Source organism: Monodelphis domestica, chromosome X (genome assembly GCF_027887165.1).
Source record: "Monodelphis domestica isolate mMonDom1 chromosome X, mMonDom1.pri, whole genome shotgun sequence".
NCBI classification, from domain to species: Eukaryota; Metazoa; Chordata; class Mammalia; order Didelphimorphia; family Didelphidae; genus Monodelphis; species Monodelphis domestica.
The window spans coordinates 61,615,884-61,639,090 of record NC_077235.1 but is presented as its reverse complement, the minus strand read 5'-3'; the positions used below and the strand labels follow the sequence as shown (position 1 = coordinate 61,639,090).

Below are 23,207 nucleotides of genomic sequence, written 5' to 3'. Positions count from 1 at the left end.
CTGTGCAGAAGGTACAAGTGGTACCCTGTGTGGAGAGTTCAGTGTTATTGGCCTATATTGTCCAGGAGGCCTGGCACTCTGTCTCTAAAAGGTTCACCATCACTGCTCTAAGGGAAGAGATGATATGCAAACATACTTCTACAAAACAAGCTTCAAAGAGAAGAGTCCAAGCCTGGAAACATCAGAAGGGACCAGGTTGTAAAGAAGTTTCAGAGTGGATAGTTGATTCTAGAGGTAATTGAGAGTCATGGGAGTTTATTGAACAGGGCAGAGATATGATCAGAGCTATTTCAATAAAATTTAGTTAAATGAGGGTTGCAATGATCAGGAATCTAGCTGACTATGAAGTAGCATGGGAATACCTGTCTCTGACTCAACCTGAATGATCTAGAGCAAGTCTCTTCCCCTCTCTGGGCCTCAGTTTCCCCCTGGGTAAAAGGAAAGGGCCTTTTCTGGGTCCGGAAGTCCTTTCCAGCTCTAGACTTAGAATCCTATGGGTGACCTTGAGCAAGCTAATTGTCATTGCAGGGGCCTCTGTCAAATGAAGGGGTTGGATTGGGTGGTCTCTGAGGTCCCTGCCAGCCCTACGGGGCCTGTTCTCAGCCTGGATCAGGCTCACAACAGACAAATTAAATGAAGCAGCTAGACTGTTGCTCTTCAGTCCCAACGTGACTGGAATCCCAGTTTCCAAGGCATTTCACAGCCACCTGGCAACAAGGTCACGTGCTGTGCTCACCACAGACCTCCGGGTAAATGGGTCCCCAGTGGGCCAGCAACACTGTCTGATGTTCTTGGCCGTTTCTTTTGCTGGATCCCACACAGGATTTGGGAGATATATATGTCTGGGAAACCAACACTGTCCCAGCTTGTTCCCTGCCTCAATACTAGGCGATAAATATAGACTCCAGAGATTTGGCCAGCATTTGGGGGGAGGGGGCAGGGGTGACTGATGGGAACAGGCTGACAGGGGAGGAGGGGGCTAGAGCCCCTGGGCTCCCTCTTATTCATTCCACAAATATTCTCATTCAGTCATCCATTCATCCAACAAATCCATATTCAGACACCTTCTGGCAGGATGTATAGGGAGGGGGGCCTCTGATCCCCATTAGGAAGAAGGGCTCCATGGTCATCGTCACAGGGATGGGACATCGGAGCTAGGCACAGCACTTGTTTAGGGGCCAAAGATAATCTATCCTGATAGCTTGGATCCTGTTACATGATATCAGCCTTATGAGCAAAGCAAGTTATTCTTGGCCATCTCCCCCACCTCCCAGCCTCTACTCCAGTTCTTAACCCCCCCATTAATATCCACTGGTTTCTCGGGATATGTAAAATCAAAAGATCCCTATTGGATCCAGTGGATTCCAGGAGGCAGGAATTGGGGGTGGGAGTGGGGGGCCTCTCATTTCTGCAGCCTGGAATATCCCTGTCTCTTTATAAGTGATGAGCTTGCTTTTCTCCCAAGGGCTTTCCCTCGAGCAGAGAGGGGGCCAACCAGTCAGGTAGCAAGGGAAATGTCAGCTTATTTCTGGGGAGGACTCTTGCCAAGAGGGCTCAGTGCCACAGGCTGCCCAGTGTCTGCAGCAGCCAGTGCTGCCAGTCACCACCTAGCCTTCCGACGGCTCACCCTCCTGGCCATTCCCACTTTCTCCCACCAAGCCATGGAAAAGAACTCCAAGTCTGCAGAAGCTGAAGACATTTCCCTGAATATTTCCAGCAAGCCAGTGAGTCTCTGGGAGAGGTGGGATCGACCTCATGTTGTTATCAGACTGGCGGGAAGCGGGGTCTTTAGGGCTGGGGACTGGGGATCCCATTTCATAGTCAACAGTGATCAAGCTAGTGCCTCTGGCCCTCTCATCAGCCCCAAACTGGTTATCCAAGGGGCCATTCTAGAGACTGGGTAAGGGCAGGGCTGGTAATTAGTTCCTTCTTAGGCTGGGGAAAAGTTAAACCAAAGGAAAGTCAGATTGCCTGGCTCCAGTGACAGGAAGGGAAGAGTGAAGAAACTGAATTTGTCTGGGGCCCACCCAAGAAGGGACTCCCTTTCTCCACCTGTTGCTCTCATTTCAAAAGGGGGGACGGGGGCAGTGTATATGCGCAGCTCCGTGGGGAGCGCTCCCTCATGAAAAAGGTCCCCACTTTGTAATTTCATCCAGTGGATTGGAGGGGCTTCATTGATTAGGGATCTCTTAATCAACAGGTCTACTATACTCTTCCCCCCAGTTAAATATTTACTATCCCCGAAAAATTAAACTGGGGGGTGTTGGACACATTCGCCCATATCCTCAATTCTAGACAGTTTTCTGGAAATCTGGAGAGGTTCAAAGGATACTTCTGATGTTTTCACTTGGGGTTCTAGAATTGAAATGTATGCTCCTCCAGCTGAGGGTAGGCTCCCCACTCAGATCATATGGGATTCAGTCTCAGGGAAGAAGAGGAGAAAACAGGGTGACCTCTCAGGACAGCTAACATTCTATGAGTCCATGAGTCCAGGAATGGCTAGACAGTACAGGTGTGGGGCCACCAAATATTTGTCTCCATTATTCAGTTTGCTTATCACATTTTTAAATGACAGCGTTAGGAGAGATAATTGCTATTCTGGATTACAATGACAGTACCAGCAAAATCCTGACTGGCTGGAATATTGGGACAGGTCTAGTAAGATGAAATGCATCAAGGATAAATGTAAAGTTTTTCATTTAGGTTAAAAAATCAACGTCCCAAGTACAGGATGGGGGAGGTGCAACTGAAAAGCAGTTCATCTGAAAAAAAAGACCAATCTGGAGGGTCTTAATAGACTGCAAGCTCCATTTGTGCCAACTGTATGATGTGGCAGCCAGGAAAAAGAACGTAATCTTAGAATTCATTAAGAGGCATCATACATAGCGTTTAATGCATAGAAGGTTCTAGTCCTTTTGTACTTTGTACTTTGCCCTGGACAGACTCCATCTGAAGAGTTGTCTTCAGTTCTGGGCACTGAAGTTTAAGCTCACTGACAAGCCAGAGAAATGAGTACCCTGGCAGCTTGGCTTTGATGAGTCAGTCACTACATATCTATTAAACATCTACTATCTGCCAGGCACTATGCTAAGCACTCCAGATACAAAAAGGGGCAAAGGGAAGTCTAATTGCCACACTCGAGATACTCACAGCCCCACAGGCAAGACAACATGAAAACGACGATGTCCCATCAAGCTCTAGACAGGCTAAGTAAGAGCTATTTGATAGAGAGAAGGCACTAGAGTTAAAGAGAGAATGGGAAAGGCTTCCTGGAGAAGGTGGGGTTTTAGTTGGGACTTGAAAGAAGCCAAGAGGAGGAGATGAGGGGGAAAATGTTTCTGAAAAGGAGACAGCCAGTGAAAAGGCCTAGAGTCAGAAGATGGCGTGCCTTTTTCAAGCTACTTTGGCTTGAAGATTAAAGGGAAATTTAGCATCAATATCTAAGCAGAGAACAGGGAAAAGAGACACCAGTTCCCTAATCTCCATGTACAGTCTGTGAAAGGCTTCCCTTCCAAGGAGGTCATTCTTCCCGTCCCAATTCCCACCACCTCATGATCACAAATTCTAGAACAGAGCACCAAACAGACATGACAGTGTGCCTCAGTTTACACATATAGCATGTTCAGAAAAGTCAAGAAATTGAGAACGGAATACTCTTTCACAGGCACTAGAGAATTTGTTCTTTAAAGGAGTCCTGCAGAAAATGGTTCTCTTTAATCCATCAACCAGTCTTTCTATGACTTCTCTAGGACCAGGACTAAATGAGCTCCTGCGGAAATCAGTATTTTTGTGGGCCTTTAGATGGGAAGTGGACATTACCTGACTCACTTAAATCCAATTCACTAATGAGTCAAGAAAATAGCCCATGATGTCACTGGTCCTCTTTGAAATCAAAGGACAAACAACAACAATGATGATGACAACTTTCCAAACACTACAGGCAAGGGTGGTGGGACTCCCCCATGACATTAATTTCCATACTGCAAGAACCCATGAGTCCACTGGTGTGAGTACTCCCTCCAGTAACACACAGGCTTATTCTTCCATTAATCAGGCCTTAATAGGTGGTTTTGTGGGAAAGCAGAAGGAAGGATGGGGTGAAAAGGAAACAAAACCTGGAGTCATAGGACTTGGGGGTGAACCCTAATTCTGTCCTCTCCTTAAAGTCATTTCAGCCCTCAGGGCCTTAGTCTCTCATGGCTTCTCAGGTCCCTTCCTACTCTAGAGCTAGGATTCTAGCACCTTTTCCGTTCATTGTTCTAGTCTTCTGAGGTAGGCAGTGAGGTATCATAGTGCCATCTGGCAGATGAGGAAAGTGAGGCATGTGGTCTGTCTAAGATCATGTGGCTGACAAGTTGTCGTGAGTCCAGCCTTGAGTCTACCTGACCCTCAAGTCCATCCAGTGCCCTCCTGATGGAACTGCATCCAATGGAATCAGTATTCAGTTGGTAACATGGGACTTATAGTGAAACCAGCTCTGGGAGTCACCAGTTTACTATGAGGGTGAGTGGCTCACTTTTGAAAAAGGACTGCTCCTTGTACAAACAAAACTAATGCATCCAAAATTAGAAGGGAAGCAACAAATTGGGAAACAATCTTCATTACAAAAGCCTCTGACAAAGGTCTAATTATAAAGAGCTAAACCAATTGTACAAAAAATCAAGCCATTCTCCAATTGATAAATGGGCAAGGGACATGAATAGGCAGTTCTCAGCCAAAGAAATCAGAACTATTATTTAAGCACATGAAAAAGTGCTCTACATTTCTTATAATCAGAGAAATGCAAATCAAAACAACTCTGAGGTATCACCTCACACCTAGCAGATTGGCTAACATGACAGCAATGGAAAGTAATGAATGCTGGAGGGGATGTGGCAAAGTCGGGACATTAATTCATTGCTGGTCAAGTTGTGAATTGATCCAACCATTCTAGAGGGCAATTTGGAACTATGCCCAAAGGGCCCATAGTTCCATCTGTCCTTTGATCCAGCCATAGCACTGCTGGGTTTGTACTCCAAAGAGATCATAAGGAAAAAGACATGTACAAGAATATTCATAGCTGCGCTCTTTGTGGTGGCAAAAAACTGGAAAACGAGGGGATGCCCATAAATTGGAGAATGGCTGAACAAATTGTGGTATATATTGGTGATGGAATACTATTGTGCTCAAAGGAATAATAAAGTGGAGGAATTCCATGGAGACTGCAACAACCTCCAGGAAGTGATGCAGAGTGAGAGGAGCAGAACCAGGAGAACATTGTACACAGAGACTGAGACACTGTGGTACAATCGAATGTAATGGACCTCTCCATTAGTGGCAGTGCAGTGATCCTGAACAACTCGGAGGGATCTATGAGAAAAACCACTATCCACATTCAGAGGGAAAACTGTGGGAGTAAAAACACAGAAGAAAAACAACTGCTTGAATACATGGGTTGAGGGGAAATGGCTGGGGATGGAGACTCTAAATGAACATCCTAGTGCAAACAACAACATGGAAAGAGGTTCTGATCAAGGGCACATGTAAAACCCAGTGGAATTGTGGGTCAGCTGTGGGAAGGGTGGAGGGAGGGGAAGGAGGGAAATAATGTGATTATTGCAACCAAGGAATAAGGTTCAAAATTGACTAAATAAACTAATTCAAATGGAAAAAAAGAAAAAGGACTGCTCCCCGTGACAAACACACGCCCAAATCCAATTGGTCTCATCCCAGGAAAATGTCGGGGAGAATGAAGGAGGCAGGAGGGAGCAAGTACCAGAGGAAAGGAAGTTGGTGAACAAATAAAGGGGCAGGTGAAAGTCCCACCTATACAAGAATTAGGGTTGGGGAACCCTAAGATAGGACCTTGTATATCTTCTAATAATTCAGAAAATTCATGAGCTCATCAGCATGGCTGTTCTTGGACATAAGAGAGACTGAATAAATGTTTCTGAAAGAAGGGAGGGAGGAAGAGAAGGGGAAGAAGGAAGGAAGGAAGGAAGGAAGGAAGGAAGGAAGGAAGGAAGGAAGGAAGGAAGGAAGGAATGGAGAGAAGGAAGGAGGGAATAAGAAGAAGGAAAGGGAAGAAGACAGGGAAGGAGGAAAGGAATGAAAGAGGAAAGACAGGAAGAGAGGAAGGCAGGGGAGGAGAGAGGGAGGAAGCTGTGAGGAGTAAAGGAGGGAAAGGGATGGGAAAGAAGATACCTTTCAAAGCATAGTCTAAATCCATCTAGAATCTTGAAGATGGCACAGGTCCCATGACTGCAGTGGCCCCTAAGAGCCCTCTAGACTTTCCACTCCAGAGCCATTGGACCCTGATGCCACCCGGTCCCCAGAGTAAGATTTCAGAGCCTCCTTTGTCCCCCAGGTCTTAGGCTGAGGACCCTCCTGACACTCAAGAGGCTCTGCTGCTAGTTCAGGGTTTCCTCTGTTCCTTCTGATACCATGTAGGGCTAGTGCCTGACTAGTGCAGCAATGCAGTGGCTGTTGAGACTCAGCCAGCAGGCAGGGAGAAGGTAGCTTAACCTCGACTGCAGATGAAGCAAGGAGTCTTGGCACCCCCCTTTCCCCCACCAGGAGCCAAGAGCAAGGCCCAAAGCAGATGGGCCTGAGGAGAGACTGCAATGCCACTTGGTCCTGGGGGCCGGGTACTACCATTATGGTTATTCTCATCACAGATCAGATCTCAGTGAGTGAGAGAAATCAGTTCATTGAATGAAGAAGAATACAGAATTGAGCTCTTCTGTGGCTCAGCTCGATGGGAACCACAGCCTGAGCTGCAGACAGATGCCAGCTCAGCCAAACTGCCTTGTCCTTGCCTGCAGTCTAGCTGGGGAGCCAAGCCAATTTCATCCACTCTTGGTTCACACCTCTAGTGCATGCACATTGAAGAGGCATTTACCCACTCCATGGAGCAGAGGACATGGGCCACTGAAGATCAGGACACGTTCCATGGGAGGTCAGGGCAGCCAGAAGGCTTAGTGGGAGAGGCGGATCACTATCTGGGCTTTGGCAGAGAGAGGCAGGATTCAGGCAAGAAGGAGAGGGAAAGGTATTCTAGATCCGGGACAAAATGAGCAAAAGCACAAGGCACCTTCTGGGGATTCTGAATATCTGGCCTAATTAGAGAGGAGGGTTGTTCTGGCAGAATAATGGGCGACAAGAAGAGGAAAGGTAGTTTTAGACAAGGACAGCTAATGGCGGATTCATCCTCTAGCTAGGACTTCTTAACATTTGTTGTTAAAAGTTTATCCTCAATTTGTGCCACCCCTGGGAAGTCTGCTGAAGCATATGGACCAGTCCCTGTTCAAAATCACATTTAAAAAATCTGTAAATAAACATAGGATCGATTACAAAGGAAACCAATTCTATTGAAATAAGGGTCATCATTCCAGAGCTGGAAGTATCAAAGGATTATGGGTTTTGAGCTGGAAGGAAATGTCATGGTCATCTAGTCATAGAATCTCAAATCTGGAGCTGGAAAGACCCTCCAAGGTTCTCTAACCCAACCTGTTCATTCTATAGCAGAGGAAAACTCATGGCCTGAGAAGGAAAATGATGTGTCTAAGGTCACAAGGGGATGACACATGGAGAGTAGGAAGGGATCCCAGAAACCCTTGACTCTAGGCTTCGCACTTTACAGATGGCTGAACTTTGATATGAAGGGACTTGTCCTGGGTGACACAGACAAAGCTTTTGGAGTGGGAAAGAAGTGAGGAGGAAACCATCAAACCTGGGAATGATTGGAGAGGAGAAAGACAGGCAGAGAGATCAGTTATAGGCCCTCCTTAGGACCCAATACTCCAGGCAAGAGGTAGGTAGCATGTTGACTAGACTGAGGTGGCAGCTGTTCGTAGAGATACAGGAAATAAGATGGAATGTAGAAGACTTGGGAACGATTGGACGTGGGGGGAAGTTTCCATCTCATGCCCCATTGAAAAGTCCTTGGGAGTAAGAAGGGTGGAGCTGAAGTCTCAGATGGAGCCTGGGTGGCCTGGGAGGATAATGGGGCCAGGAGCTAATGAGAAAGAGAAAGAAGAGCCAGTTTAGCTGTAAACGTGCTAGGTTGGAAGTCGTTCTGACTCTGACCTCTTTGGGGAGGGCTCCAGGAGCCAGGCCAGGTTTTCCTTTATTGCTTTAGTCAGCAGAGTCAAGTCTTACTTAACAGCCCTGGGAGAAATCCAGAACAGTGGTCTGGATAACTCCAAACAGTGGATAATCCAAAAAAACCATTTTCACTTGGCTTTGGGAAATCTACACAGACCTGGTTCAAGCTTCTTCCCCCACCAATTTCCCCTCCAGGAAGTCTTTTTTTTTTAATATCATCTTATTTTTAAAATATTTTTCCATGATTACATGATTCATGTTCTCTGCCTCCCCCCTTGCCCCCTGCCCAAGCAATTCCACTGGGCTATACAATGGGTCAAACCCATTTCCATATTATTCATTTTTGTAATAGAGTCATCTTTTAAAACCAAAACCACAAGTCCTATGCCCATATAAACAGATGATAAAGCATACGTTTTTCCTCTGCTTTTCTACTCCCACAGTTCTTTCTTTTGACGTGGGTAGCATTCTTTCTCATACGTCTCTCAGGTTTGTCCTGGATCAGTGCACTGCTTTTAGTAGCAAACATTTGATTATCCCACAATGTTTCAGTTACTGTGTACAATGTTCTCCTGGTTCTGTCCATTTCACTCTGCATCAGTTCATGGAGGGTCTTCTAGTTCTTATAGAAATCAAGTGATTCACCATTACTGATAGTACAATAGCAGGAAGTCTTTCTTGACTGTTCCAACCCTTCTCCAAAATCTTGCAAAAGTCAGTAGTTCTAAGGTGAGCAACCCAGTGTCTAACATCTATGAGCAAATCCCTTTGCCTTTCCAACACTCAATTTCTACAACTAGGAAATGAATGGGCTAGACTAGATGATTTCCCTTCCAATTCTTTCTGTAGCTATATCTACCTGTATGACTCTGGACAATTCCAGGGGCTTCTGAGGTCTGTCCCAGATCTAGACCTAGGATCCTCTGTGTGACCTCCCTGGCCCCAGGCCTCATTTCTCCCCTCTGTAAAATGAGGAGGTTGGGCTAAAGGGCCTCCGGGATCCTTTTTAGGCTCTAGAGCTGGGCCTCTTATTATTTCCTGACCATTTCCACACTAAAGAGTTCTGTGAGCACCCTGTGAGTAGGTACTGGGTCATAATACTTCTTTGTTTCCTGCCCCTATAATACCTAACATAGTGAGTGCTAGGCACATAATAACAGAAATGAAAATGTATTCAGTGACAAAAATGCTGGAGATCTAGAACATGGATCGTAGAATTTTTGAGGTGGAAGGAATCTCAGAGACAAATTCTCTAGAGAAGGCAGGTAGCTGAAGCCTAGCAAGGTGAAGGGACTTATCAAGTGACTCACAGCACCTGGGCCTCCCACCTCCTACCTAGTGCATCAGGCCATACTGACTCTTGTGGTAGGCACCACATCTTAGAAGCTGTTAAAAAGTCTAAGGGGAGCTTACTGTCTTTGCCAGTCTTCCAAAAGGCACATGATAACAACTTATCTAATGAGATTTGCACTGTAACAAAGGCTTCTTTAGAGACATCCAAAGGTGTAAATCTCTAATGGTGAAATTTCAGGCAGTGGAAAATGTAACCCAGAGAAACCTGCCTCAGTGATAGCACTATTAGGCACATATTTCTATAGAGATCAAAGAAAGAAGAAAAGGATCCATAAGTATAAAAATATTTTATCAATTTTTATGGCATAACTGGAAATTAAGGGGGTGCCCAATTTGTGGAATAGCTAAACAAATTGTGTTATATGGATGAAATGGAAAACTATTGTGCTATTAAAAATTACGAAAGGAATGGTTTCAGAGGAACCTAGGAAGATTATATGAACTGATGCAGAGTGAAGTGAACAAGAAGGACCTAAAGAACAATTTATACAATAACAACAAATTGTAAAGACACTCAAGTTTTAAAGAGCTAAGAATTCTGATCATCACAATGTCCCACCCCAATTTCAGAAGGCCCATGATGAAATGTGCTACCTCTCTCTTGGTAGTGAAGCAATAGCCACAGGATGCAGAATGGTCAATGTGGGAATTTGTTTTGCTTGACTATTCGTGATCTGTAATGAGTTTTGCTTTTCTTTTCTTTTTCCAATATGGGAAAGAGGGAGAGAAAACATATTTCTGTTCTTTGAAAAAATTTTAATTAAAAAGGCATTTAATTTTTCCAATTTCTGGGTTATACACATATTATCACGCAAAACATATTTCTATATTATTGATTTTTGTAAGTGAATAATCTTCTAAAACCAAAATCCCAAACATATACTCAAATGAACAAGTGATAAATCATGTTTTCATCTGCATTTCTACTCCAACAGTTCTTTCTCTGGAGGTGGATAGCATTCTTTTTCATAAGTCCTTCAGGATGGACCTGGATCATTGTATTGCTGTTAGTAGCTAAGTCTGTCACATTTGATTGTCCCACAATATTGCAGATACTGGGTGTAATGATCTCCTGGTGCTGCTTATTTCACTCTGCATCAGTTCATGAAGGTCTTTCCAGTTCTTTCTGAAATCATCCTGTTCATCATTCCTTATAGCACAATAGTATTCCATCACTATCATATACCGTATTTTGTTCAGACATTCCTCAATTGAAGGACATCCCTCTAGTTTCCAATTCTTAGCTACCACAAAAAAACATAGCTATAATTATTTTTGTACAAACAAGTCCTTTCCCATTTTTAAAATATCTTTGGGATACAGACCTAGTAGTGGTATTACTGGATCAAAAGGTATGCATTCTTTTATAGCCCTTTGGGCATCATTCCAAACCGCTCTCTGTAATGATGGGATCAATCCACAACTCCACCAGCGATGTACTAGCATTCCAATTTTGTCACATCCCCTCCAACATTTATTATTTTCCTTTACTGTCATACTGGCTAATCTGATGGTGTGAGATGGTACCTCAGAGTTACTTTAATTTGTATTTATCTAATCAAGAGGGATTTAGAATAAAAAAGACATTTCAGATAAATGAAAGATGAAGGAAATTGAAGAGAGGTGAAGTATACATCAATATATAGAGCTATAAGCAAAGGATTGCATGAGCTTTAGCTCATCCTCTGACAGAACCCCATCCTACTCTGAGAATCTTCCCCTCTCAAGGCCTGCCTTGGCATGGCCCATTCTCTAGTCTACTCATTAAGATGAAACACTCAGAATTTTTTTTTTAATTTTATAGTATTTTATTTGATCATTTACATGCATTTTTCATTAAAGACAAAGATCATCTTCTTTTCCTCCCTCCCACCCCCCGTGGCCGACGCGTGATTCCACTGGTATCATATGTGTTCTTGACTTGAACCCATTGCCATGTTGTTAGTATTTGCATCAGAGTGTTCGCTCAGAGTCTTTCCTCTGTCATGTCCCCTCAGCCATTGTAGTCAGGCAGTTGCTTTTCCTTGGGAAACACTCAGAATTAAGTAGAACCAAGGATGACAAGAATGAATGTTGACCCCCAAAGACCTGGGAGTATTTGGTTGAGGACAGGGCTGGCCCCTCAATGAAAAGATTCTTGAATCTAAGTCAGTGGGAATAATATCTTACCACCCTCCCCCAAAACCCAGAAAGAAAGAAATCCTGCCTCTGGTAACAAAGGGTTGGATTATGGGAAAATGGAACTTTGAAACGCAGCCAGCTCTTGAGTAGTTTTCATTTATTTTTGGCCAGTGGGATGGGCTGTTGGAAAGTTTTTTTTTTCCCAAAAAAGGGGGTTGTGTTTTGTCTTGATTCCAGGAGAACGAGAATGAAGGGAACCAGCTTCACTCAGAAGACCGGGACGAGGACGAGGCCCAGGCCACCGAGAAGTGGAGTTTGGCAGCCAAAATGCAGAAAGTGAAAAATTACCTGTGGGACCCTGAGAAGAGGGAATTTTTAGGCCGCTCAGGCCAGAGCTGGAGTAAGTGGGAATTATCTGCTTTGCTTTATATCTTTGTACCCTTGCTGATTTTCCGATCCCAGGATAGATGACTTTAGATGCCTCTCACAGCAGGACTTGGAGCCCCCTAGAAAAGGCCTTGAGGCCAAACCCACCCCACTGGAGTTCCTCCAAGAGAAGAGCGGTGGGAACGACAGGGCTGTCAGACTGTCATCTGGGCTTGGGAAAGCTTTTAGTCATAAAGAAATCTGGGATGACCAGCAAGTATATAGTCAGAGTCTTGGTAGCTAAAGCTGGAAGGACCCTTCAAGGTCATTTAATTCAACCACTTCATTGAATAGAGGAGGAAACAGGCTCAGAGAGGACAGGAGAATTTACAGGATCTTAGCCCTAGGGCATGGAAAGGGTCTTTCAGGTTATCTAGGCCAACCCTTTCATTTTACAGAAGAGGAAACTGAGGCCCAGGGAGGAGAAAGAGCTTGCCCAAGGTCACAGAAGTGATAAGTGGCTGAGTGAGGATTTGACATTTTGACTCCAAATCCAGTGTACCACATTGGTCACACAGCTAGTCAATAGTGGAACCTGAATAAAAACCAGGTCATAGGATCATGGATGAAGTGCTTGAAGGAACTTTGGAGGTCACTGAGTCCAACCCCCCCTCATTTTGCAGAGGAGGGAACTGAGGCCCAAGAGGTGAAGTTACTTGCCCAAGGTCACATAGAGTAAGAGACAGAGATGGGGGTCCTTCTACCTTTAAATCAGCTTGTCCTACTATCCGCTTGAATTTGCCTTAGCCCCATAGTGCACCTGAGTTCACAGAAGAGATCAGTAGCAGATTCTTCACTTTCCAATTTGTATCCCTACTAGATAGAAGGTAGCACTATGGTAGGCCACTGGCAAGACAAAGCCAAAATGCAAACTGACCCCTGCCCATGAGGGCTTTATACTCTTCTGGGGAATACAAGGCCAGAGCCAAGTCGGGCCAAGGTCATACAAGAGTGGGTGGAAGTGTCATAACTGCATTGGGGAAAGGAGAAAACAGGTTAGACTTCTGGAGGCAGCGGCATCTGAGCCAAGGCTTGAAGGAGGGTCAAGTTCTAGACCGGTGGAGGAAAGCAGGGAATGCATTCGAGATCTGGGGCACGTGTGTGTGTGTGGCTCAGTTTGGAGAGCACCTAGGCCAGTTGGCCACAAGGTAGAGCGCCTGACTGGAAAGGAAATAGGTAATGAAGCTGGAAACCAGATTGGGGAGGACCTTCCGGGATGAGCTGAATTTGTATTTTATCCTAGAGGGAACAAAAAGGCCAGAGGGAAAGTTCTTGAACATGGTCTTCTGAAACTGGCCCTAGTGGCTGAGTGATGGCCAGTTTGGAAGAAGACTCAGACAGGAGGCTTCACTTTACGAAAGGATTCTCCACTGAGTTCCTTTAAACAACCAGTGCCCCATGGACACTTTGTTTGCAGATGATTGACTTTTTGACAGTCAGGCTAGGGCAGAAATGGAGAAAATGGCAGCTAGCAAGGGAAGAAGCCCCTGGCAGCTGAATGGCCTCCATAAGAGGGAGAGAAATGAAGTATCTCAGCGGGAAAACAACTACAACAAGAATTCCGAGACAATGGAAAGAGAGGAATGCAGAGGACAGAAGCCTGATTTGCACACACTTTAAATCAAAGCTCATGAAATAGGCCTGTATTTTGCAGGTATTTATCTCCTTTCTTCAAGGAAAGCCAGCTGGCCAAGAGGGAAGGAGCCTACAGGTTCTGTACAGACTTGTAATAACTTAGCAAACAGTGCATAAGTACTCAAACAGAAAGGAAGTTTGGGGAGATATGAGCAATGGTCAGAAAGCTGATCTCTGAGGGAGGAAGGGCTGGGCTCCAGCTTCATCTCTGACCCACACTGGTTGGAAGGCCTTGGACAAGTCATTGAGTCTCTCGGTATCCACTGGACATCCTCTAAAACTAGAAATTGTAGAGCAGGGACTGACTTGCATGAGTGAAGGAAGCTTCCTCATCCAGTAGTTGATGGGATTGATGGCCCCGCCATTTTATTCTTAATGCTGTTGCCTGACTGCTATCATCTGGGTGGTGGTGGGAAGGGAGTATTAGACAAGGATCTCGGAGGCTTCGGCAGACAGCTCCTACCTTTTCGGTGTTTCACTGTGGCTCCCGCCTCTGAAGCTCTGGCAAAAGCAGGTGCAGAGGGATCAGTAAATGGCTCCGAAATGATACCCTTTTCCTACTCCATCACCTGCCCAGAGAAAAGGGGCCAGCAGCCTGTGGTTTGCTGCTTTGCTCTGCATGACACCTAAGGGGAGATCTGATGAGCATTCTCCCCAGATGAGTAGATGAGGTCCCTCTGGTAGCTGCCTCAAAGAGGGTGACTTTAGGACCCAAGTGAAGGCAACCAGAGATAGGAACCACCCCACTCCCAAGGTTCAGAAGAGGCAGGTTTGGGAGAAGCAGAGGTGAGACAGTATGCTAAGGTGGGGGGGGGGGAGAAGAGGAGGGGGAGAGAGAATGAGAGAGGCGAGATTGGAACCCGCTCCCCGAGCCTCAGAGACTGTCTTTCTAGGACACTATTCTGCCAAGCCTCCTCCATGCTGCCTCTATGACCTGATGCTGCTGGTAAATTCTGTCAGAGGAGAGGAGCCAGGAGGTGAGTGACTGATGTCAGAGCTTGGCCCTGAAGAAGGTGTGGTCAGAGTGGACTCTGCCAGGGACAGGGGAACAGTGCAGATGGCCCAGGCTCAGGGGTCCTTATGCAGCTGCCTGAGTCAGTAGTGGACTCGTTAAGGCTGACAGGCTGGCTCCCATAGGCAAGCAGTGGCCAAGGCCTGTGCATTTTATCTCTTGAATCTATTCTCTCTCCTTCCTAGCCACCTTTCCAAATGAACCTCTCAGAATACATCTGATGACCACGTTCCTGCTCCAAACCCTTCTATGGCTCCTTACTACCTCTATAGTCCCAACTCCTTTACCTGGCTTTCTGATCTGATTCCAGCCTACTTCTCCATTTTACAGCCAAACCGGACTGCTCATGGTTCCCTCCGCACATCTCACTCTCCTGCCTTTATTCACACGGCGCCCTCTACCCCTTTTTGCCTTGTTGAATTCCTACCCATTTGATGTCCAGCTGGAGCACCACCCCTTCCAGGAAGCCTCTCCTGCTGCCCCACAGCTCCCCTTCATCCTTGGACCTCCCATAGCCCTTTGGGCCATTCTTAAGCCCTTACCCTGTGTTAAAATGGAGAGCGTCTGGGTTCGTATCCCATTTCTCATGAAGCACTTGCTCTAGGCTAGGCACTGTGCTAGGCCCAGGAGAGAGAAAGACAAAACCAAACTATTTCTTCTTTGGTTATGGAGGAGAATGATGCAAATAGAGCCAAGGAAATGGAAACAGAGAAAAGAGGAAGTAAGAGTACAGTAATAAGTAAATACAATGGAACTTGGGGACTGAGGAGAGAGGAACGAGCCGGGGGGAGAAGCAGGATCTACTTTGTTTAGAGCTGAGACTCAAAGGAAGCTAGAGGTTCAAAGAGGCAAAAGTGAGGGAGAAAGGGTATTCCAGGCGTAGGAGATGGCCTGGGCAAAAGCATGGAGGTGGGCAATGGAGTATCATGTACCAAGAATAATGATAGGGCCAGTTGGACTGGCCCTGAAAGTGCACAAAGGGGAATGATGTGCGATAAGCCTGGGAAAGTAGGCTGCCGACACACTAAGAAGGGTCAAAGCTGACCAAAGGACAGGAGTCCTACTGGAAATGGGGTAGGGGAGTGGCATGGTCAGAAGTGAAGACTCTAGAGAGGACAGAATGGACTGGAGAGGAGCTTGAGGCAGGGAGACCAGTCAGAAGGCTGCTGTAATTGTCCAGGTGAGTGAGAGGTGAAGTGGGGCTAAACTCGGGCGGTGGCTATAGACGTGAGAGATGGTGGGGGAGATGGATGTGGCCAGACTGGGAATCTAGCTGGGTATGGAGTGGTGGTGGAGCTCTCTGCCACCATGTGGCTCATCTAAACTCTGGCTCTGTACATAGTAGGTACAGAAGAACTCCCTGTGCAAGCTGAGGGGGAAGTTGAAGGGATACTGAGACTAGGGCTTGAGTAAGAGATGGCGTGAGTCCAGAATCAAACCAGAAAAGGTCCCATTACCTCTCCAGGCCTGTCTGGAAATGCGGATGCCTTTGTAGGCAGGATGGGTGGGGGGACCCGGCATGGCAAGGCATTCTGTCCCTGCCAACTGGATAGTGTTTGTCCTGAGCCACTGTCTTCTGGGAAGATTGGCTGAGCTAAGGCCTCCCCTCACCCCAGGAGAGGAGGCTGACCCAGAGGAATGATAAACAGTGACTCACCCTGCTCAGCTTCATCCCTAAGAGCCCAGGCTTTCAAGTCTTTCCCAGAAGGATTGCAGAGAGGGAGACTGGGCTGGGCTTAGGAAGGGGCCTCTGATAGGATGGGACCTGGGCGCAAGAAGGGATCTCTCCCCTTCAGCAAACACCCCAGGCCTGTCCCCCCTCTATATCTCCCACCTCCACTGGCTCATCCTCAAGACCTGGCCTTCCTGTCTGCTTCCTCCTAATGCCATTAGCTGGGCTTGTGTCTCCTTTCCCAGCTCTCTGCCTGGGTTAGGGTGGTACCTGTGGCCAGACGGATGAGGGTGATGGAGAACCCCCACGCCAGGAGCATTTGACCAATTCAAGGAAATGTTATCAGGCAAGGATGCCTTCATGTCATTAAACACTTGTCCACCATTAGGGCTGTGGCTTGACATCATTGGTGGCTTTAACCCTAACAAAAGAGCTCTTGGCTATCAGGGCAAAAGGATAGGAAGAGCCCAGGCGAGGCACTGTAACTGGGCAGGGTGCCACAGAATAGTGGAAAGAAGACTGACTTGGGAATCAGAGTACCTGGGTTCAAATATGACCTCTGACACTTAGCCCCCATGTGACCTTGGGCAAATTACTTCACTATTAAAAAAACTGAACCCTTATCTTTTCTCTTAGTATCAATTCTTTAAAAAAAAACTCTTAATTTCTATCTTAGAAACAACCCTAAGACAGTAGAGCAAGGGCTAGGCACATGGGGTTAAGTGACTTGTCCAGGGTCATACAGCTAGGAAATATCTGAGGTTATATTTGAACCCAGGTCCTCCTGACTCTGGGACTGGTATTCTATCCACTGTGCCAACTAGCTGCCCCTCTTACTATAAATTCTAAGACAGAAGAGCCTAGGCAAATGAGGTTAAGTGACTTACCAAGAGGCACACAACTAGGAAGTATCTGAGGTCACATTTGAACCCAGGTTCTTCCAACTCCAGGCCTGGTGCTCCATCTACTGTGCTACCTAGCTGCCCCAAGTTATTTCACTATTGATGAACTGACCAACTAACTTTCCTTCCCCAGGCCTTAGTTTCGTTCTCTATAAAGTGAGGGGATTGGATTAGATGGCCTCTGAGGCTCCTGCTGGCTCTAGATGGAGGATCCTTTCTGGTCCTTAAGGAGGGGAATGAGCAGGGAAAACAAGCCTCCTCTAGCTTTCTCTGGAACTGAGGTTTTGCTTTGGTTTTGGGGAGTTTGGGAGGAGGGTCTTAGGGATGAGAGATGGGAGAAAAAGAACCCAGCCTTGTTCCAGGCTCAGCACTTTCCCTCCTCCAATCAGCTGAAGAAAGTTTCTAGAGCAGTGATGGCCAACCTTTTAGAAGGGCAGGTAATATGAAAAATGTCCTCAGATGGGAGTGGAGAGGGGAAGGGGAGCAGCCTGGCTCCAGAGTCTCTCTGGCTTTCTAGTAATGAACTTTGGTGAACTCTGTGCTGGGGAAGCAGCATGCATGTCCACAGAGAAGTCTCTGAGTGCCCCTTCTGGCACATGTGCCACAGGTTCACCACCATGGTTCTAAGGGTTTAGGATTAGAGGACCATCAGAGACCAAATGTTTGTTGAGTGCCTCCTATGTGTTAGGATAGAGAGCTATGCTCATGACAACTGCTACCTCCAAGGACTTCTGAGAGGGAGGGAACAAGAGTTCTCTAGAGAAACCAGAGCTTGCCAGCATTCATTTCTCCCATCCCTCAGCACAGCCTTGTTCCTTGGAGTCCCTCAGGATGACCCCAGCTGTTATCTGTCCCACATTCTTCCTCAGGGGGAAGAAGCAGGAGGCAGACCCCATGACAGGGCAAGTCAGCCAAATCCAGGAGCCTGTTGGATCTCTCATTCCATCCGGAACTCACTCGCCTGAAATCCCAATCCAAGTGTTTCTTTTGTTCTTGCCTTTGGCCCCTTTCTTTTCTCTCTCTAGCTTACCTGGTGACTTTGTTGGCTTCCATGAGTTCGATGGCCACCTCTATGCAAGTGACTCCCAACCATACTTACCTGGTCCAGTGCACTTCCTGAACTCTGGTCCCTCATCACCAGACGCCCTTTAGATAGTTCCAACTGGATGGTCTGGAGACACCTCAAATTCATCAAGTTCAGTACACAACTTATCATTCCTCCTTCTCCCAAACCTTCCCCTTTCCCAAGTTTCTCTGTTGGCCTTTGGTTTTTGAAGATGTGGCCAACCTTCTCGACACTAAGATTCCAACGTCTGGAGTTATCCTTGACTCTTACAGATCCCTCATTCCATGTGGCCCACCTCTTGCTAGGTCTCGTTCTGGCCTCTGCCACATTTAGGGCATCCATCTTGTCCTTCACTCACAGCCGCCACCTTAGTTCAAGCCCTCAGCAACCCTTACCTGGACTATCACAATAGTCTCCTATCTGGGAGTCCATGAAACCTTTATTCTCTCTCCTCTCCAGTCTGTCCCATGTACAGATGCTATAGCCCAGGTCTGGCCATAGCCCTCCCTGTCTCAAAATGCTTTGGTGGCTCCTATGGCCCCATAGACTAAACACAAACTCTTCTGGTATTAAAACTCTTCACAGCTGACTGGAAGAAGTCTGGCATAGTAAACTGAACATCGGACATGAGTAGTGAAGACCTGGGTTCAAATCCCACCTTGGAAACTCATTAGTCGTGTGATATGGAACAAGTTACTTAACCATCTTGGGCCCTAGTTGGCTTCCAGGATGTTCCGTGGATATGACGCCCCACCTGCTCTCATCTCCATGCCTTTGCCAGGCTATCCTGAATCCTGGGCATCCGGGTGTTCCAAGGCAGCTAAGTGGCAATGCAGGCCAGGTCTGGAATAAGGAAGACCCAAGTTCAAATGTGACTTCAGATACATACTAGCTGTGTGACCCTGGGCAAGTCACTTAATCCTGTTTACCTCATTTCCTCATCTAGAAAATGAGCTAGAAAAGGAAATGGCAAACTTCTGCCAAGAGAACCCCAAATGGGGTCATAAAGAGCCCCAAACAACTAAACCACAAGAACAACTATCTGAATCCTCAGTGTGCACTCCCTCCTTGCCTACAGAATCCTTCCAAAGTGCAGCTCAAGCAGGACCTGCGCCATGACGCCCATCCCAATTCACCCTGTTGGTTGCTAGTACCTGCCCTTCTTGCATTTATCTAGGACGAGAGGCAGCAACTGTGAATTGGACTAGAGATGGGCTAGCCTAGAAGCCTGGAAAGCCTGAGGTTGAGTCATGCCTGTGAACAAGCAGCTGCCACCCTGGGGAAGTCTCTTTGCCCCTTGGTTAGCTGGGCAATTCTCTAAGGTAGAGAAGGTGCCCACTTCGCTTGGATGGGGAGACGGAACTCTTCCCACATGGCGAGCTCCCCATGCAAAGGGAATGACCTGTCCTGCCTCTCTCCCCTTTGCTGAGTTTCTCTTTCCTTGTGCTTGCCCTCTTTCCCCTTGAAATCAGGGCCAGCTTCATTTGCATCCCTAGCACTTAGCGCAGTGCCTGGCACGGAACGGGCACTTAATAAACGAGTTTTGATTGAGTCATTGACTGACGGCACAGGAAAGGTGACCTTCGGCGAGGGCCCTGTTCCCACATGATCACAGATTCCAAATGAATGAGATCTGCCTGACTGAGGCTTTGGCAGCCCCCTGCAGGGAGTGGGTGTGGATACGGTAGCCCCATGGTCTTAAGTGGACAAAGGAGTGGGGGCTCCTCTTTATTTGGGCGCTGCTGGGCCTAGGAGGTGGGCATATGGGAGGGACCCTGATCTACCTTTCTTTTGGCTTCTCCGATAGGTCTCATTTTGCTCTTCTACCTTATCTTCTATGCCTTCCTGGCCGGGATGTTCACTCTGTGTATGTACACCATGTTGCTGACCATCAGCCCTTACATCCCAACCTACCGGGATCGAGTGAGTCCCCCCGGTGAGTGCCCAAGGCCATCCATCTGCTGTCTGCACTGCTTGGCCAACCTCTGCTCGCCACTGGCTCTTCCCGGCAATGACTAAAGGATGCAGTGATTAAGGAGGAATGTTAAATAGGCCTTGGCAAATAATGGTCCATTTCTTGATTGCCTGGGGTGGGGGAGGAAATGGTTTCATGGGAAGAGAGAGCCATCTTGAAAGGGAATGCTACAGAGACAGCCTGAATGAATCCGACTAAGCCCTGTTTCCCTTGCCAGGAGTTATGATCAGGCCCTACACCTACAGCTTTGTCTTCAACTTCAACGCGTCTGAACGTAACACATGGCTCTCTTACGTGGACAGCTTGCATCACTTCCTCCAGGGTAAGTCCATCCTCCAAGGTGGGGAAGACGGCAGGATTAAGGTGTTTCTGCAAGTGGGAGCATCTAGAGGGGATGCCTGGCCGGGTAGAGGGTCCAAGGTCCTTTCCAGCTTGGTCCCAAGGCCAAGAAGGGGAAGGGCTCATAAGAGTGTCCAGTCGGAGTTTCCCAACAACCCACTCTCCAGCATTCTAAAGCCCCACTGGGCCTGCAGTATCACCCCTGCTAATCTTCCTCCCAGGACTTAACACTATCGCCAAGCCCTGCCCGACTGCACTGCGTACCTCAAAAGTTCACCAGCCTCAAGGTGGGTGCTGGAGGCCTTCCTCCATGTCTCCTGACATCAGCACAGTACCAGTGGGGCGTCTGTCTACCTGTCAACAGGTCACCCCTCACCACATGACCAAAAAACCCTTCATTTTTGCTCAAACATTTCCCTGACAACATCTTTCACTCCTGGAGTTTTTTCCTCCCAAAGGAGTAGACTGAAGAACCCTGGCTCTGGAGGCAGAGGACCAGGGTTCAGATCGCAGTTCTAATGCGTACTGCCTGGGAGACCTTGGTCAAGTCCCTTTCCTTCCTCTATGCCTCAACTACCTTATATGGAAAATGAGGGGGTTAGCCTAAATGACCTCTAAGATCACTTCCAACTCTGAAGCCATGTTTCTGTCATTCTTAGAAAGTCCTCTTCCTGGGCTTCAATTTTCTTATCTGGGAAGTGAGGGGACTGGACCAGCTGGCCTCTTAAAATCTCTTCTAGCTTCAGGTCCATGGCCTGACTCCTGTGTATGACCTTGGCTGAGTCCTCAGTTTCCTTATGTGGAAAATGAGGGGGTTGGCCTAGATGGTCTCTGAAGTCCCCACGGGCCTCTCCTTTACCCTCGATGTGATATTAAGTTTTAGGAGACCACTGTTTCATTTGCCAAAGATATACAACACCCAACAGGATGGCCCTTTGTTACTGGGTGGGACTAGAGGCGTTATCGCCCCCATTTTAAAGATAAAGAAAATGAGAGCTTGGAGGTAAAATGATTGGCCCATGAACATAGAGCTAGTAAGTATCCGAGGTAAGATTTGAATTCAAGTCTCTCCTGAAGAATGTTTCTTTCACACTGACATTCTGGAGGGAAAAGAGATCATTTCTCAGGGCCAGAGACTTTCCACAGAGACAGCTAGTGTGTGGACCTCCTGGTACACCTGAGGCCAGTGGCGCAGAACTCTGAAAGCCCCTGGCAGGCACTTTGCCCCTAACTAGGTTTGGGTGGGTTGTGAGCAGCCCCTTCCTTCTGCCAGCTCAAAGGAGGGTTACAATTATCGGTTCTACCTCTGGGCACCAGAGGCTAAGCCATCAGTAGTCGAGTTAAGCCAGTAATGTGGTGGCTATATTGACTAAGCCATTGGATTCCCCTAATAGAGAGAGCTGGGTGGGCCAATGAATAGATCTGCAGTCAGGAAGATCTGAGCTCAAATCTTGCCTTGGACACTACTAGCTGTATGACCCTGAGCAAGTCACTTAAACTCTGTCTCTGTCTGTTCACCTGTAAAACAGGGCTAGGAACAGCCTTCCTATCCCAGGACAGTGAGGCTCAAATGATATACTTCTTTTTTACCTTGTCTTAGAATTGATGCTCCAAGGCAGAAGAGCAGTAAGAGCTAGGCAATGGGGATCAAGTGACTTGCCCAGGGTCACACAGCTAGAAAGTGTCTGAAGCCAGGTTGGAACCCAGGACCTCCTGTCTCTAAGCCTGGCTCTCCATCCACTGAGCCACCCAGCTTTGTTGACTTAACAAATGCTTGTTTCCTTCCTTCTTAACAAAGACTTCAGAAAACTTGAGATCTTCAGAGCTGGGAGGGCCCTTGGGTCAAAAAGATCAAGGCTAAGAGGGACCTCAGGGACATTCCAGTGATGGAGGAAGATGCTGGGTTGTCCCCAGGGTAACTGCACAATTTTTCATCATTGCCACCATGCCATGACTCCATTTCAGCCACTAGCCAGTCAGAAGATGGGCTGAGCTGAAACCAGAGAGGGAAAGCCAGTAAGTTAAATTTAGCTGTGTTAACATAGTTGGAAAAAGGCCAGGATACCCAGGTTCAAGACCCAGCCTGAACATCATATGACCTTGAGCAAGTCATTTCCCCTTTCTGGGCCTGATTTTCTGACTCTACAATGAAGAGCTCAGAGTAGAGTCAGCATAGAACAATGGAAATATCACTGGTCAGGGGGCTTGGGTTCAAATTCGGATCCTTATGCTTATTTTAATTTCTTTTCACCCTTACTTTCTGTCTTAGTAACAATGCCAAGACAAAAGGGCAAGGGCTAGGCAAATGGGGATTAAGTGACTAGCCCAGGATCACACATCTAGGAAGTATTGGAGGTCAGATTTTATTCCAGGTCCTCTTCAGTCCAAACTCCTTATGTGTTTTATTCTTTGTGCAAATCACTCCACTGCTTTCCTCAATTGGAAGATGAGAAGGGTGGACTAGATGACCTCTGATGTCCCTTCCAAAGACTAGATGTGGAGTCAAAAAGACATGTGTTCAGATCCTGTCTCCAACACTGTCTGACCACTGACAAGCGACTCCTCTGTATCTCTCGGTTCCCTAAGAAGTGAAAAGGGAAGGTCTGACTATATGGCTTCAA

At 47.0% G+C, this 23,207-nt stretch overlaps 1 protein-coding gene across 1 annotated transcript in view; it reads left to right on the top strand.

Moving 5' to 3' along the window:
* The first annotated feature begins 1,499 nt into the window (after positions 1 to 1,499).
* Positions 1,500 to 23,207, top strand: part of ATP1B4 (ATPase Na+/K+ transporting family member beta 4) — a 32,633-nt gene continuing 10,925 nt past the window's right edge. Inside the window, exons 1-4 of the mRNA XM_007507134.3 lie at positions 1,500 to 1,724; positions 11,797 to 11,959; positions 20,080 to 20,208; positions 20,465 to 20,569. Of these exons, the coding sequence (XP_007507196.2) occupies positions 1,515 to 1,724; positions 11,797 to 11,959; positions 20,080 to 20,208; positions 20,465 to 20,569 (607 nt within the window). The 5' untranslated portion in view covers positions 1,500 to 1,514. The remainder of the gene's footprint in view (positions 1,725 to 11,796; positions 11,960 to 20,079; positions 20,209 to 20,464; positions 20,570 to 23,207) is intronic.